General features: G+C 44.3%; 1 protein-coding gene across 7 annotated transcripts in view; it reads left to right on the top strand.

Moving 5' to 3' along the window:
* CCBE1 (collagen and calcium binding EGF domains 1) overlaps positions 1–13,765 on the top strand; it is a 224,348-nt gene that overhangs the window by 166,633 nt on the left and 43,950 nt on the right. For all 7 annotated transcript variants that reach the window (XR_007356900.2, XR_012668379.1, XR_007356898.2 and 4 more), the window contains exons 7-10: positions 7,528–7,648; positions 9,792–9,931; positions 10,038–10,073; positions 12,982–13,017. Coding sequence is in view for 3 of the 7 variants with exons in the window: in XM_048851673.2 (XP_048707630.2) it covers positions 7,528–7,648; positions 9,792–9,931; positions 10,038–10,073; positions 12,982–13,017 (333 nt within the window). In the remaining 4 variants the exon portion in view is untranslated. The remainder of the gene's footprint in view (positions 1–7,527; positions 7,649–9,791; positions 9,932–10,037; positions 10,074–12,981; positions 13,018–13,765) is intronic.

Below are 13,765 nucleotides of genomic sequence, written 5' to 3'. Positions count from 1 at the left end.
TGCTGGCTGTAAACAAACAGCATCCAAGAAAATGACAAGTCCTCTGTGTGCTACTACGTGCAATTATTTACAGTAAATATGGCTCTTTGAATGGGCTGGTTGCCCAGTTATTTGTTCCCAATTGAGAAGCCTGGCATCAAATCCTGTACTAAGTAACCTGCTCTCAGATTTGGTGGGTATTGCAAACACTTCAGCGTGTGTGCTTATCTCCATTGGTAATTAAGTCTTGTCTACAGCAAAACATGCTGGCTGATCAGGAGTGACTCTCCTGACTTAGAATTGTTGTATGAGAATAAGGCACGTATGCCTGGAGGAAAAGGTTAGCAAACAGGAAACAAGGCCTTCTAACAGAGGCATGTGCAAGAGCTTTAATGCCTAGGCCCTGCCTATCTAGGTTGCCTTTATCTCATTACTCTGAGAGCATTCTGTGCCAAAAAATTAAAAATTCTGCACACAATATTTTAAAATTCTGCAAATTTTATTTGTCAAATAAGTGTGGAGGGTCCAGCATGGCATTGGGGAGCACAGACCACTGACTGCACAGAGATGGGAGATCACTGTGCAGCTCTTCCCCGGGACACTGACTCAGGGCTGAGGTTGCACCCAATCCTGACAGTGTGAGGACCAGGCCTGCCCCAGAAACTCCTGAGGGCCCTGCCCCTCCATGTCAGGTGCACCAGTTGTGGGCAAGCAGGCTCAGCAAGGTAGGACCCAAGTGTGAAGAGGCTTAGTGTTGTGGGGATCCAGGTGTGGGTTGAGAGAGTTCTGTGGGGGGCAATCTGGGTGTGGGCAGCTCAGTGGGGGATCCGGGTGTGGGGCGGGGTCTGGATGCACAGGGGTTTGTTGGGGGGTTCTGGGTGCAACAGTAATGGGACTCTGCAGGAAGGTCCAGGTGAAGGTGTTTTGGGCTCAGCAGGAGGGGGCTGGTTGTGGGGGGAATAGAGCTTGGCAGGGGGTCTGGATGTGGTGGGTCCAGATGCTGGGGGAATGTGGCTCAGTGGGGTGGGGATACAGTTATGGGTGGCTGTCTGGGGGTTCTGGGTGTGGGGGTGGAGGGGTTAGGCTTGGTGGGGGGGGTCTGGATGCATGGGGGTTGGGTGGATGGGGGAGCAGCTCCCTGTACAATGATCCCTTCCCCTGCAGCTGAGGACCAATGGATGCAGGAAGCACGGGGGAAAGGGAGTTTCCAGAGCTTTCTACAGCTGGGGGAGAAATCTGGGAGTGGGTCTGACACAGCCCCGGGTGCCATGCAGGGGAAGAGGGAAGTCCCGTCCTGCCCTGCCCAGCCCAGCCGGGACTAGCAACTGAGAATGGTGCAGAGTTGGAGCCACCAGCCAGGTCTTCCCCAGTCTCGCCCCCTGCCCCAGAGTGATTTACCTCTCTGCCGGCTGCCCTTGGCACCCAAAACATACTGCTTGGGAGGGTTGCATGAGCACTCTTGAGCTTCCATTTGATTCCCTGCATTTTTCTGCAAGAAAGCAAAGAGATCTGTGAGGGACATAAATTCTGCACATGTGCAGTAGCGCAGAATTCTCCTAAGAGTATCTCATATAGCCTCAGCCTGTAGTGGATTGTACCACGGATGGCAGAACCAATAAGTAGTAGGGCTGGGATCAAGACAGAGATGCCACCTTGAATGATTTCTCCAGTGGGACTCAATGTCACCATGATGTACTAGTGCAACATCTTGACTGCAAAGTTGTGCTGACCCTGAACCTTGCAGCTTTCAGGATAGCTCTAGTGAAACTGGGATGAGCCAGTTGAAGAACTAGGCTGAGGATATCTAGCATGCAAATGAGTTGTCAGAATTTATAAAAAATATATCAAGTCAGCAATCCAGTGCTTGGAATCATGCACATCTACTCACCAAGACATATGTAAGCATCTTTATTAGAAATCAGTCCAGTCAAACCATGTCAAAATCAACTAGTCTACAGTTCTTATAGGAACCCCTCAAAACTACAATAGGTAACATGAAACATTGATGGTGGGAGGATCTTGTTTCTAGCACTGCCATTCCCTAAACATCCTCCAGGTGTGAGGTCTTTTTTAGGAGTGGTGGGTGAAATTCTGTGGCCTGCATTGTGCAGGAGGTCAGACTAGATGATCATAATGGTCCCTTCTGGCCTTAATATCTATGAATCTATGAATCTATGAATCCACACAAAACTTTACACTGAGACAGAAAAAGGTAAGTTGTGAGGAAAAGTTGGCTTTTGAGTTATGGATGGAGAAAACCAAGGTCATTTTGGACAATTATCCCAATCCATCCAAAAAGTGAAATATGAATTAGGTCAGTGAGTGTAGTTAATCCCTAAGAGGATAACAGTCAACATCAGAAACACATGGTTTGGCACCAATTTGTATAACAGGCAGTTTCTGGCTAGGAGATATAAAAGTTAGTGAACTAGACCCGGGACTCACTTACTTGACATGTTTAGTGCATGTCTCAGGTCCAGCTGACTCAGTGGGGAGGCATGTGTGTATGCTGGCTTTGCAGATATTTTTTTTTTACTTACTAAATTATTTAATAAAGAGGCTTGTTGACAGTACAAGTGATTTTTTTTTACCCAAGCAACAGAAGACGTTTTTATATTCTGTTCATGTCGATCCTTTGCAGTTACACACATTTTTTCCTGTTCAGAACATAAACTGAAGAACTGGTCATTGTAATGACTATAATGAGTGGCATTTATATAGCAGTTGGGCTCCTGAAAGAGCCCAAAGTAACCTCCAGGCCACAAATTAAAATAAAATCTATACAGGGGAAATTAATTAATCCATCACTCAAATGGGACCATCAATGGGGTGAAACATTCCATGCTTTTCAACAGTGCATATAAATACTACACAGCTGCTTAGTCCAGATGAAATTTGAGATTGGCAGAATTTTACTTACTAGTTTGAATTTATAGAGACGTTGGTTCTAAGACACCTAGAACTCTCCTGCCAAAAGTGCAAGGGAAATTTTAATGCTCACAAGTGGTCAAGACTTAGTTCTAGCTCTCAATCTAAAAATGGCATCTTTGGCGGAATGTAGCCCCAAATCTGTGCTGGGGCATTGGTTTAATACCTACACAGAGAGAAGGATTTCATTTACAGAGTCACCACTGTCACTTCTTGAAGCATTTAGATGGTTCTTAAATGCTTCCCAACCAAGTGGTAGCACAATCCCACTCACGCCTCATGAGAGATCACAGCCCAAGATAACAAGCTTGTATAACCCAGGGATCAGTGTGTGTTATGTGTCCCTCTTATGCTTAATCCACAAAGGCTGGGGATCTGTTACAGACCCCTTCCCACAGAACCTTGTTATTTAGCTCAAGCTGTAGCAACTCATGCTTTTGGCTCTGGAGGTCCCAGGTTCAATCCCTGGGTAATAGCTAAAATAGTGGCTGGCACACCTCCAGGCCATAAATTAATTGATTAGGGAAGTGCAGATATTTTAATTTGAAACAAAGGATAAAAGTACAAAGGGCCCAATAAAGCATAAAGAGTGTGTCTCTGGTGAGGGTCCCTCAGGAGTCCCACTGGCCACCTGACCTTCAGAGACCTGCCAGCATCTGTGCTTCCTCTGGGGTTCCTGGGAAATATCTATCCCACCCTGACCACTCAACCCCTCCCCCTTCCCAGAGTGTAAACTGCACTTGAGTTTTAGCCTGTGCCCCAGGACAGACAAGCTAGCTGAGGTGTAAAGCACCACCACACTCGGCTGAGAGGGTGTTGTGTGTGGATGGGAGCCAGATTAGGGACAACATCCAGGTAAGAGCCTGCATTAGCTCTGCAGTAAAGAAAAATCTTCGGACTCCAGCCAACCCAGCTGCCATGTGTGGCAACCAGGTGTTGTGGAATGACATCAGTGAAGGCACTGAGCGTGAACAGCAAGAAGGCTTAGCAGGCTGATTAACAGACTGGGAGAGACTGGGTAGGGTTACACAATCACTGTCCCTTGTTGACAGCCCTAAAACAGGGCTCAAACAAGGAGCTGAGCCAGGAGCTCATCAGGCAAGGTGTGACCAGTGTCAGATGAGCGGGGAGGATAAGAGCAAACCCTTCTACCACACCTATTCCCATTCCTCGAAAATACAGTTCTCTTCTTTTCTTTAAAGAAACAAAATTAGGGCTCTTGGTCTCATTTCCTCTCTCTCTGCCTTGGCTGAAGCCTTAGGGCTGTAGATATTGGGGCGTTACAATGAGTGAGAAGGAGAGGAGAGGAAGTGACCTGGGCCCCGGTGGCTTTGTTACTGACTTGTTGTGTGACGTGTGGTGAGTCATTTGACCTGCCTTTGTCTCAATATACCTAAGTGTAAAACAGACACTAACACTTAGCTCCATCCCAGGCTTAAGTCATTAATGCTTGCAAAATGTCTCCATCCTTTGATGGAGAGCCTTGCATGAAAGTTGCTGCATATTACAGGCACATAGTGTTACCATCTCCTTATATTAAAAGCCTTACATTTAAACCGTTGGCAGGTGAGTGTATGTCAACAATGAATAGCAATAACTAGAGGAGTCTTGAGACCATCCAATTCAATGAATTCCAAGTGACTGGACAAATTAATGCCAGATAATAAGAATCATTGTGCTTTAGAATACAGCTCTCTAATGCAAATGTGAAGGAATCGAACACTGAAATAGCCAGTCAGCCAAATTCATCCAGGAGGTCAGCGGAGTTACACCAGGAATGAATTTGCCCCAAGTATCTTTAAAACATTCCTTAAATTCTGTTCGGCAGAGCAAAATTCCCAACTCCACCTGTGGTCACTCCCAGCTAGTAACTTTCTTGGCTGCAGATCAGTAGGGATCATAGAATCATAGAATAACAGAATTGGAAGGGACCTCTGGAGGCCATCTAGTCCAACCCCCTGCCCAGAGCAGGACCAATCCCAACTAAATCATCCCACCCAGGGCTTTGTCAAGCCTGACCTTAAAAACTTCTAAGGAAGGGGATTCCACCCCCCCCCTAGGTAACGCATTCCAGTGTTCCACCACCCTCCTAGTGAAAAAGTTTTTCCTAATATACAACCTAAAGCTTCCCCACTGCAACTTGAGACCATTACTCCTTGTCCTGTCATCTGCTATCACAGAGAATAGTCTGGATCCATCCTCTTTGGATCCACCTTTCAAGTAGTTAAAAGCAGCTATCAAATCCCCCCTCATACTTCTCTTCCGTAGACTAAACAATCCCAGTTCCCTGAGCCTCTCCTCATAACTCATGTGTTCCAATCCCCTAATCATTTTTGTTGCCCTTCGCTGGACTCTCTCCAATTTATCCACATCCTTCTTGTAGTGAGGGGCCCAAAACTGGACACAGTACTCCAGATGAGGCCTCACCAATGTCGAATAGAGGGGAACGATCACGTCCCTCGATCTGCTGGCAATGCCCCTACTTATACACCCCAAAATGCCATTGGCCTTCTTGGCAACAAGGGCACACTGTTGACTCATATCCAGCTTCTGTATCCTATCCCTCCCCTCCAGCGTATCTACCACTCCTCCCAGTTTAGTATCATCCGCAAATTTGCTGAGAGTGCAATCCACGCTATCCTCCAGATCATTTATGAAGATATTGAACAAAACCGGCCCCAGGACCGACCCTTGGGGCACTCCACTTGATACCGGCTGCCAACTAGACATGGAGCCATTGATCACTACCCGTTGAGGTCCTTTCCCACTTCTGGGATCTCCCACGCTTGTAAGTGGAAGGTAGAGGAGAGTCCTACCTCTGCAAAACCATCCACAGAGCAGGAAGAGAGGCCTAACTGAGTTGCCCTCCTCCCCAAACTCAGTTCCTCTTTCCCCAGTCCCCCCAGCCCCGAAGAAAGGTAGTGGGGCACATGGTCCCAGCAGTTCCCTGTCCCTCCCAACAGCCCCACATCATCTGGACTCCTCCACAGAATTTCACAGCGGGGGAGGGAAGTGGTCTTTTCAGAGGGCCCCAGCAACCTCCAGGAAGGAGAAACTCAACAGCAGCAGTGGAGGGGGCTACCTGTGCCCTGGCCACTCAATGAACCAGCCCCTAGGGGCAACACAGTTCCAGCAGCCTCCTGCTCTCTTCCAGCAGCACTATGTGACAACCCTTGTACAGTCTCTGGAGCCCTGATGTGATCTGCCATTCTGAGCTCTATGAGCTGTTTTGTGGGACTAGGAGACTGACTCTTGTGGTGTGTCTGGGAGGACACTTCCCAATGCGAGTAGAAAAACACATGCTAGCTCTGTTCAAGTGAATGTGCTGAAAGTAGCAGTATAGCCAGGGGATAGCGTGGGTGGAGGCTTAGACTAGCTGGCTGAGTACGTACCCAGGGGGCCTGGGTGGGCTTGTACTCCAAGCTGTCCTTCCTGCGCTACCTCCAGCTTCACTGCTATTTTTAGTACACTAGCTCAAGCAGAACTAGCGTGTGTCTGTCTACTGGCGCTGGGAAGCGTGTTGCCAGCTGCAGTGGAGATGCACCCTGGGTTGTGACAGGTATAGGAAAGGGAAGGGGAGTTAGATGATGGGCAGGTCCCACTGGCATCTCCATAGCCCCAGACTGCCATGATATCAGAGAACACGCTGAGCTGATCAGTGGACTTTCTGCACCCTGGCAGCTGCAGCTATCTGCCACCATCCCCAGACAGCAGCAGAGCGTGGGGAAACAAGGGGCCATAGTGACCTCACAGTCCCATGTGGGACAGGAGGGGGTAGGGGGTGGGGGTTGTATAGGGCGAGGCAAACCATCTGAAGGAGCTGCGGGGGCAGTTCAGGTATATTTAAATGAACTAATGGTGCTGAGTAAAGGGGCAGATGGGGGGAGTCTATGCAGAGGGGGGAAACAAACACATTAATTAATTAATTAATTATTAATACAGAAATAATCAACCATGCGCCAATGGATCACTTCTTTGGGGCTAGGGTGTGCCGTGCAAACATAAAGGGGTCACAACAACAGGGTTATGGTTTGATAGGGAATATTTTGAATTATTAACTTTTTTTAAGTTTCAGTGATTTGGGGCCATCAAGTGACGCACATTGCCAGGCTGTGTAGCCATGAGATCTTATTGCTGTAGTCCTCTTTCTTCCCCTTGTGCCCCCTTCCTTCTGCTCTTCTGTATCGTTTGCTGCACTCACTTGTTGGCTGTTGTCTTAAAATATGCCCTGATCCTCCAATGAACAAGACGTGAGCAGGCAGTTGTGCCCATCCAGAGCCCCATAGTCATCAGGGGGGCTGCACCCTAGTACAACAGTCTGCCCTTATGCAGTCTAGTATTGCAGGATTGGGGCATTGTATTGTAAGCACCTTGAAGCAGAGAAATATGTCTTGGTTTGTGCCTGTACAGCAACGAGGACAAGGGAACCCCAAACCTGACAGGGCCTTTGGGAACTGCCATAATATAAATAATAGTGAGAATATTAGTAGTAAATACCTCATCTGCATCAAGACCTTTAAAGTTTCACTCACTTTGTTTCCAGAGAAATTTAACAAGGCTTGTCATTGAAACTGGGGAACTAGAGTGGATCTACAACCCTTTCTCTTTTTTCCCCCTCAGGTTGCTTTGCTACCAAACAACGCTGCGGACCTTAGCAAACAAATCACTGGTGAAAAGGTGCTTGCATCTAATGCCTATATACCAGGCCCCCCTGGGCAACCAGGACACCAAGGCCCTCCAGGTAAGATGCAAACCAGGAGAAATCAAATATAAAATAGTGATATGAACAAAAAGCGTTTCATTTAATATGATTCTAAGTGTGCAACATTTTTCTTTTAAAATTGATTTTATCTGCCAGTCCACCACATCACAATCTGACAGTGCCTTCGATATCTTTCCCATTTTCTCTTCATCAAACATTTCCTCACATACACGTCCTATAGATTTTTTTCCCCATCTCTTCCTGGGGTATCTTGTATATTTCAGTCACCATTTTTTATTTTTGTAACTCAGCCTGAAACTGTCCTCACCTCATTTCAGAAATGCCTGTTACTTTAGCCCATTCTCATTAACGCAATAGGAAATGTGCTTTTAATTTGCAAGGGTTCAAACAAACCTTTTTCCCATGATATTTTTGCATGAATTCATTCATTGCTTTAGTGCTGATTTCTGGATTCAAATGCATTGAAAAACAAAAACAAAACTCCACTGACACACTTTGCATTTTGTCTCATGGGGTTGAAACCATGAGAAATCACAGAGTTTATAAGATTATAATTCAGCCTTGCTACCTTGAAGCTAAGGTCAAATATGCTAAAAGGTTCACTAACTTCAGTTAACTTAGGTCTAATTTTGGATTAGTAACAAACCCAAGAGAGTTTTACCTGGTTCTGGGTTTCATTAGGAAGTTTTGCAGAGTTCTAGCTGTATTCCTTAGTTGGCTTGATTTCTTATCTACTTAATTGATTCCTATCATTACAGTCTCCTTTAGTCTCTGACAGGTTTCAGAGTAGCAGCCATGTTAGTCTGTAGCCGCAAAAAGAAAAGGAGTACTTGTGACACCTTAGAGACGAAAGCTTATGCTCAAATAAATTTATTAGTCTCGAAAGTTAGTCTCTGAGTAGAAGAAATCTTTGCTTTATTTTCTTGGAGGAGAGTGTCTTCAGTCTACGGTATGTCATCAGTGCAAAGACAATATTGTTTTAGACACTTCTTCTGGCTAAGACTCTGACTGCAATGTACTGTTTATTATCTTCTTGAAATCATTCTGAACAAGGCTTGACTGTAGTCTCTACACTTCTTCCATCTAGTTTCTCAATGACCTGCGCTGTCCAAGGTACTGTAGAATTATCTTTTTCTAGTTGAAAACTACCTATGCTAATCTATTTCCTATGTGATTAGTGAACAAGTAGGCTGGGATTTTCAAATGGAATGACACGCTAAGTCAGTGGGAATTGGGTGTCTGGTTCCTTTGCAAACCCTAGTCATAAACATTTTTAGTTCTGTTTTCCACCTCAGTGTTTGACTTTCATTTCTTGTGCCCTTCATGTTCATGCACTGTGAAGAGGAATGCATCATCTGCTGGTTATAAAGCAGTTCAGCCAGATATCACATTAGTGTTGCTTATTATGAGAACATTGTTTGTTTCCAACATGATGCCTACTTCTGAGAGGCAAAGAAAGGCAATGTTTCTATTGACCTATATATAAACCATTTGTCTTGCTTCGCCTCTTAAAAGTATATTTTGTACTGAGTCAACAGTCACCTTGTAGCTGATGAGTATAAGAAGTGGAATAGAAGAACAGTACACGTTTCTGCTCATGTATCAGGTAGAAGAAAGATGCAACACATCACCAATAAAAGTGGGCTAAACTTGAAAGTCCTGATTGTTTCTGTGCCTCTCCTCTGTAGAGCCTTAAATCCACCATTGCTGCAAGTTTGCTGATGCTTCCTTTTTTACAAAAGGTTTTTCTTTAGTTTAACTTGCCCATTTGCTCTTTGTTGTGTTAGTATTGAGACATTTCTGCTTTTCTCTTCATTTCCCACTCTTCATATCCCTGACCACCTGTCTGATAGCAGTTGTAGTCTGGTTCTGTTCATGAGGTTTCCTTAATTAATGTTTGTGAAGCACTTTGTGATGCTGGGATGAAAGTGAAGAAAGGTGCTGTTGCTCTGAATAATGGAATTGTTCCTGACTGCCTTATTGCTGTGTTTTGGTTTTGTGGAATTACTGCAGCTCATCAGTGAAGTACTATCCTAAAGAAAAGAGAGAAAGGAAAAGGGAATCCATTAGGGAAATTGTATACTTTGCTGCTTACATTGATACACTAATGGAAAGTCTCTAACTGGGTATTAACCTTCACTGGATCACTTTTAATTTATAGGGGCCCCGGGACCAAAAGGAAGTCCAGGATTTCCTGGCTCACCTGGACCTCCAGGCCAACCAGGTCCTAGAGGATCAATGGGACCCATTGGACCATCGCCTGATATATCACATATTAAGCAGGGCAGACGGGGCTCAGTGGTCAGTATTTTACTTTCCTATCAAGAACATGCAGTGTGTCCCCCCACCATCCACATGCATACACAAGCCTTTCCATTCTTGTGAAAACCATTCCTTTGTCTTGCAGGGTCCGCCGGGGGCACCAGGGAGAGATGGTACCAAGGTGAGGCCAGAAGGATTAATCTTTTCCCGTATGCATACATCCCCCAATCGCTATCATCAATCTCACTGATTGCTATTGCAGATCAGTTTATTCCAAATACTAAGATCATTTTCCTCTCCCACTGATTTGATCATGTTCCACCCCCCGCTTCAAAGACCTTCCACGTCTTTCTCTGTTTCCACATCAAGTACATGCTCCTTACCCTCACTTTCAAGACCATCCACGCATTTGCACCCATATCCTCAGAGTCTCTCTCTTACTCCCTATGCACTGCTGAATCTTCCCCACCTACAAATCCCTTTGTGTCCTCATCCTACTCTCTGTTTTGTGCTTTCATTTATGTTCCCTGGCTCTTGAAAATGCTTGTCCCCTCTTCTATGCTGAGCATCTGCCCTTTCCTTCTCTATATCCTTCTTTAAAGAGGACAGTGATCAATTGTCCTCTATGTTCACTGAGAGCAGGACAAGAAGTAATGGGCTTAATTTTCAGCAAAAGAGATTTAGGTTAGATATTAGGAAAACTTTCTAACTAAGAATAGTTAAGATCAGGAATAAGCGACCAAGGGAGGTTGTGTAATCCCTGTCATTGGACGTTTTTAAGAACAGGTTGGACAAACACCTGTCAGGGATGGTCTAGGTATACTTGATCCTGCCTCAGTGCAAGGGGATGAACTAGATGAACTCTTGAGGTCGCTTCCAGCCCTACTTTTCTATGATTGTATGACCATAGCAGAATATTAGAATCAAGTCCTTCATCGGGTATCGGGTCAAAATGAAACCTGATTCACAAGGTAAAACCACTGCTTTGTTTTATCCATGAAGGGTATTTTCCTGCAATTGTTTTGCAATGAAAACCCCCACTGGTTGCTGGAGGATTTTTTATAGGATAATTACGTTGCTGAAGGTAACATTTTCAAAAGCACTTAAGTGACTTGAAGCCTAAGTCCTATTTTCAAATGTGACTTAGACACTTAGCAGCCAAAGGCCTATTGACTTTTTACATAAACTTTCTAGCAACATGCTTACAAATTGTGTGTTCAAGGAAAGATGGAGCTTAAAAAAAAGTATTTGTGTGGGTAATTTTATTTTTAACAGCTGGAACATAAGTGCTCCTACATGTAATTGTTTTTTATAATGGGACGGCCATCTTATTAAATGTATACATATTGTGTGTGGAGATATCTGTCTCTGGGCCATAAATAAAAATGTATTTTAGAAAAGATAATCACAGCCATTTTGGAAGTAATCAACCAATTTATCTTTAGATGCTCTAATTACTTCTATGATATGAAACTTCTCTTCCTAAAATCCCTGTTGCAAGTGCTCATGTCTCTCTCACTTCTGTTGTTGCATGCATGAAATGCATTGAGTTCTTCATACTGATTTCTGATCTCCGTCTTCACCCTGATGCAATTTCTGCCGCTTCCATCTGACTGATCCAAGTCTTCAAATTCCTCACTCTTTTCTCTTGGTGACTATGGCCCAGGTACACAAAGGTATTTAGGGGCCTAACTTCCATTAATTTCCATGGGAATTAGTTACCTAATACCTTTGAGTATCGGGGCCTATGTCCTTCTGATCTCTTTTTTTCCTGGGGTTTCTTTTTTGGTTGTTTTTTTTTTTTTGTCTTGATTTTCTATTTTAAGAGATTGTGCAAATCTGTCATTTCTTGTTAATCTGAATACCTTCAGAAAAAAACCAAATTGTATTTGGAAAACTTTTATCTTACATGTATAACAAATGGTTGCAAACACTTAGTTTTACATGTGGCTGGTGACCCAAAACATCAGCTCTTCAATCAAATAATGATTACGGTGCTATAATAAGTGAGTAAAGTCTTTCTCCTCTAGTGAAATGTGACTTCCTCTGTGGTCAGTACTCTTTCCTTGGTTGTAGTTTTTCATGATGAACTCTATAAATCATAAAAATCCTTAAGAACCAGCACCAATTTTGACTGACAATTACTATATATTATTTTTAAAATAACTTCAGGCTATTGGAAAGCTACTGGTGCCATTTTGTAAATCTTGTTTTCTACAATCCTTTCAGAAATTGATTGCTCCTGTAGTTCCTTGTGGCAGCCAAGATTTGCAATTTTGTCTTCAGGGGTATTTAATAGGGGTGTAAGTTTACAGGTTGCTGAGTGTGGTTGTGGAAAGCATGGAGACGCAAGCAATAATGTGAGTAATTGCTCTGTGCTTGTGCTTCTGCCTAGTGAGGAGGAATATGTGAAACCCTCTACACCTACAGTAAACAAGCCCCATTGAATTGGGGGAAAGTGGGTGAGCATGTAGCCAGGGTATCGGTTCTTAAATCCAGTGACTTCAAAGTGGGTGCATAGCAGCCACTTGTAGGAATTTCAATTACTCCAACTGCCGGCCAGGAGTAATGGACATTTAAACGTGCTTCAGAGTTGTACATAGAAGTGACACTTGAGACAGCCTTGAAGACCAGTCTCTGACAAAGAAATATGTCTGAGGTTTCCATGCAACCCCTAGCTCTCACAGCCAGCTGCTAGTTCCCTCATGGCATATGCTGGGCAAATGTTCTAGCTGGCCTACTAGCCTGTAGCACCTGTGTAACCCACTGGTCAGAGCATGTGGCAGGTCCGCAGTGTGCCTGGGATATGAGTCTATTGCAGACTGAACTAGGGAGGATTGGCTCTTTAGGCCAAGCTTCTAGGAGCTTTTGCTTGAAGTTCTGGAGGTCCCTGATTCAATCCTCAGTGTGTAGGCTAGATGGAAGCTGTCCTACCTGTTCCTCTTATTTTACGTCACCTTATTGGATGAAGCCTACAGTTACCAAGGGATTCTTGATCCACAGGGATGAATGAGTGCCTCAGTTGAGGCAAAGCTATGTCATTTTCTGCTTGCTTTAATCACAGCTAATTAAAATGGTATTTATTACAGGGGGAGAGAGGAGCACCAGGACCAAAAGGGCCACCTGTAAGTATCACTGCCAGCCACCTAGGATTCCCACAGTAGAGAAAGGACATGATCTAGTAACAATGTCACAGTCGGATACCTATAGTGAAAGCAATCCCTCTATGTCTCTGTTACTGTATCAGGATTTTGTACCTAAAGATTTCATCAAGCGTAACACTTGTCTATGTACCCTGTTCTCTCTTCAGTGGATACATTGCATCACAATGCCATTATGGTGTACTGTACATTGTTAGAAGGCACTATCCTGGGACATCTCCCACAGAACTAGTTAGCTTAATAATAGTAAACGGCAGTAACAGGTGCCTGATTGGAACAGGATTAGCAAACATTTTGCTTAAAAGGAACACCATCCAATAAGAAGGGATTAATTGGGGTTTGGTGCAATTAACAAATAAAGATTAAAAGAAGAAGAGAGAGAGATGCAATGCAGAGTATTTGTTCTCATATACTTATTCAGTCAGGGTGAAATTCAGTCCTCTGCAGCAGACCAAGCACTCCCAATGGAGTTAGGCACTGGCGTGAGTTTGAAAATCTCACTAGGCACCTATCTGCATTTTTAGCTACCTAAATACCTTTTAAAAATCTGGCCCTTAGTCACCACTTACATCCTCAAAATAGGACTTACCTGGGATTTGAGTGTGACGTAGCACTGGACAAAGATGAATATTTGCAGCCTGTTAAATCCTTTCAGACTCTTGTTTCCACAGGGCAGATTCTTAAATGGATGGTCCACCAGCGCGTCCACAAT

Source organism: Caretta caretta, chromosome 5 (genome assembly GCF_965140235.1).
Source record: "Caretta caretta isolate rCarCar2 chromosome 5, rCarCar1.hap1, whole genome shotgun sequence".
Lineage (NCBI taxonomy): Eukaryota > Metazoa > Chordata > Testudines > Cheloniidae > Caretta > Caretta caretta.
The sequence above is the reverse complement of the archived record's forward strand: the minus strand, read 5'-3'. Positions and strand labels throughout refer to the sequence as shown.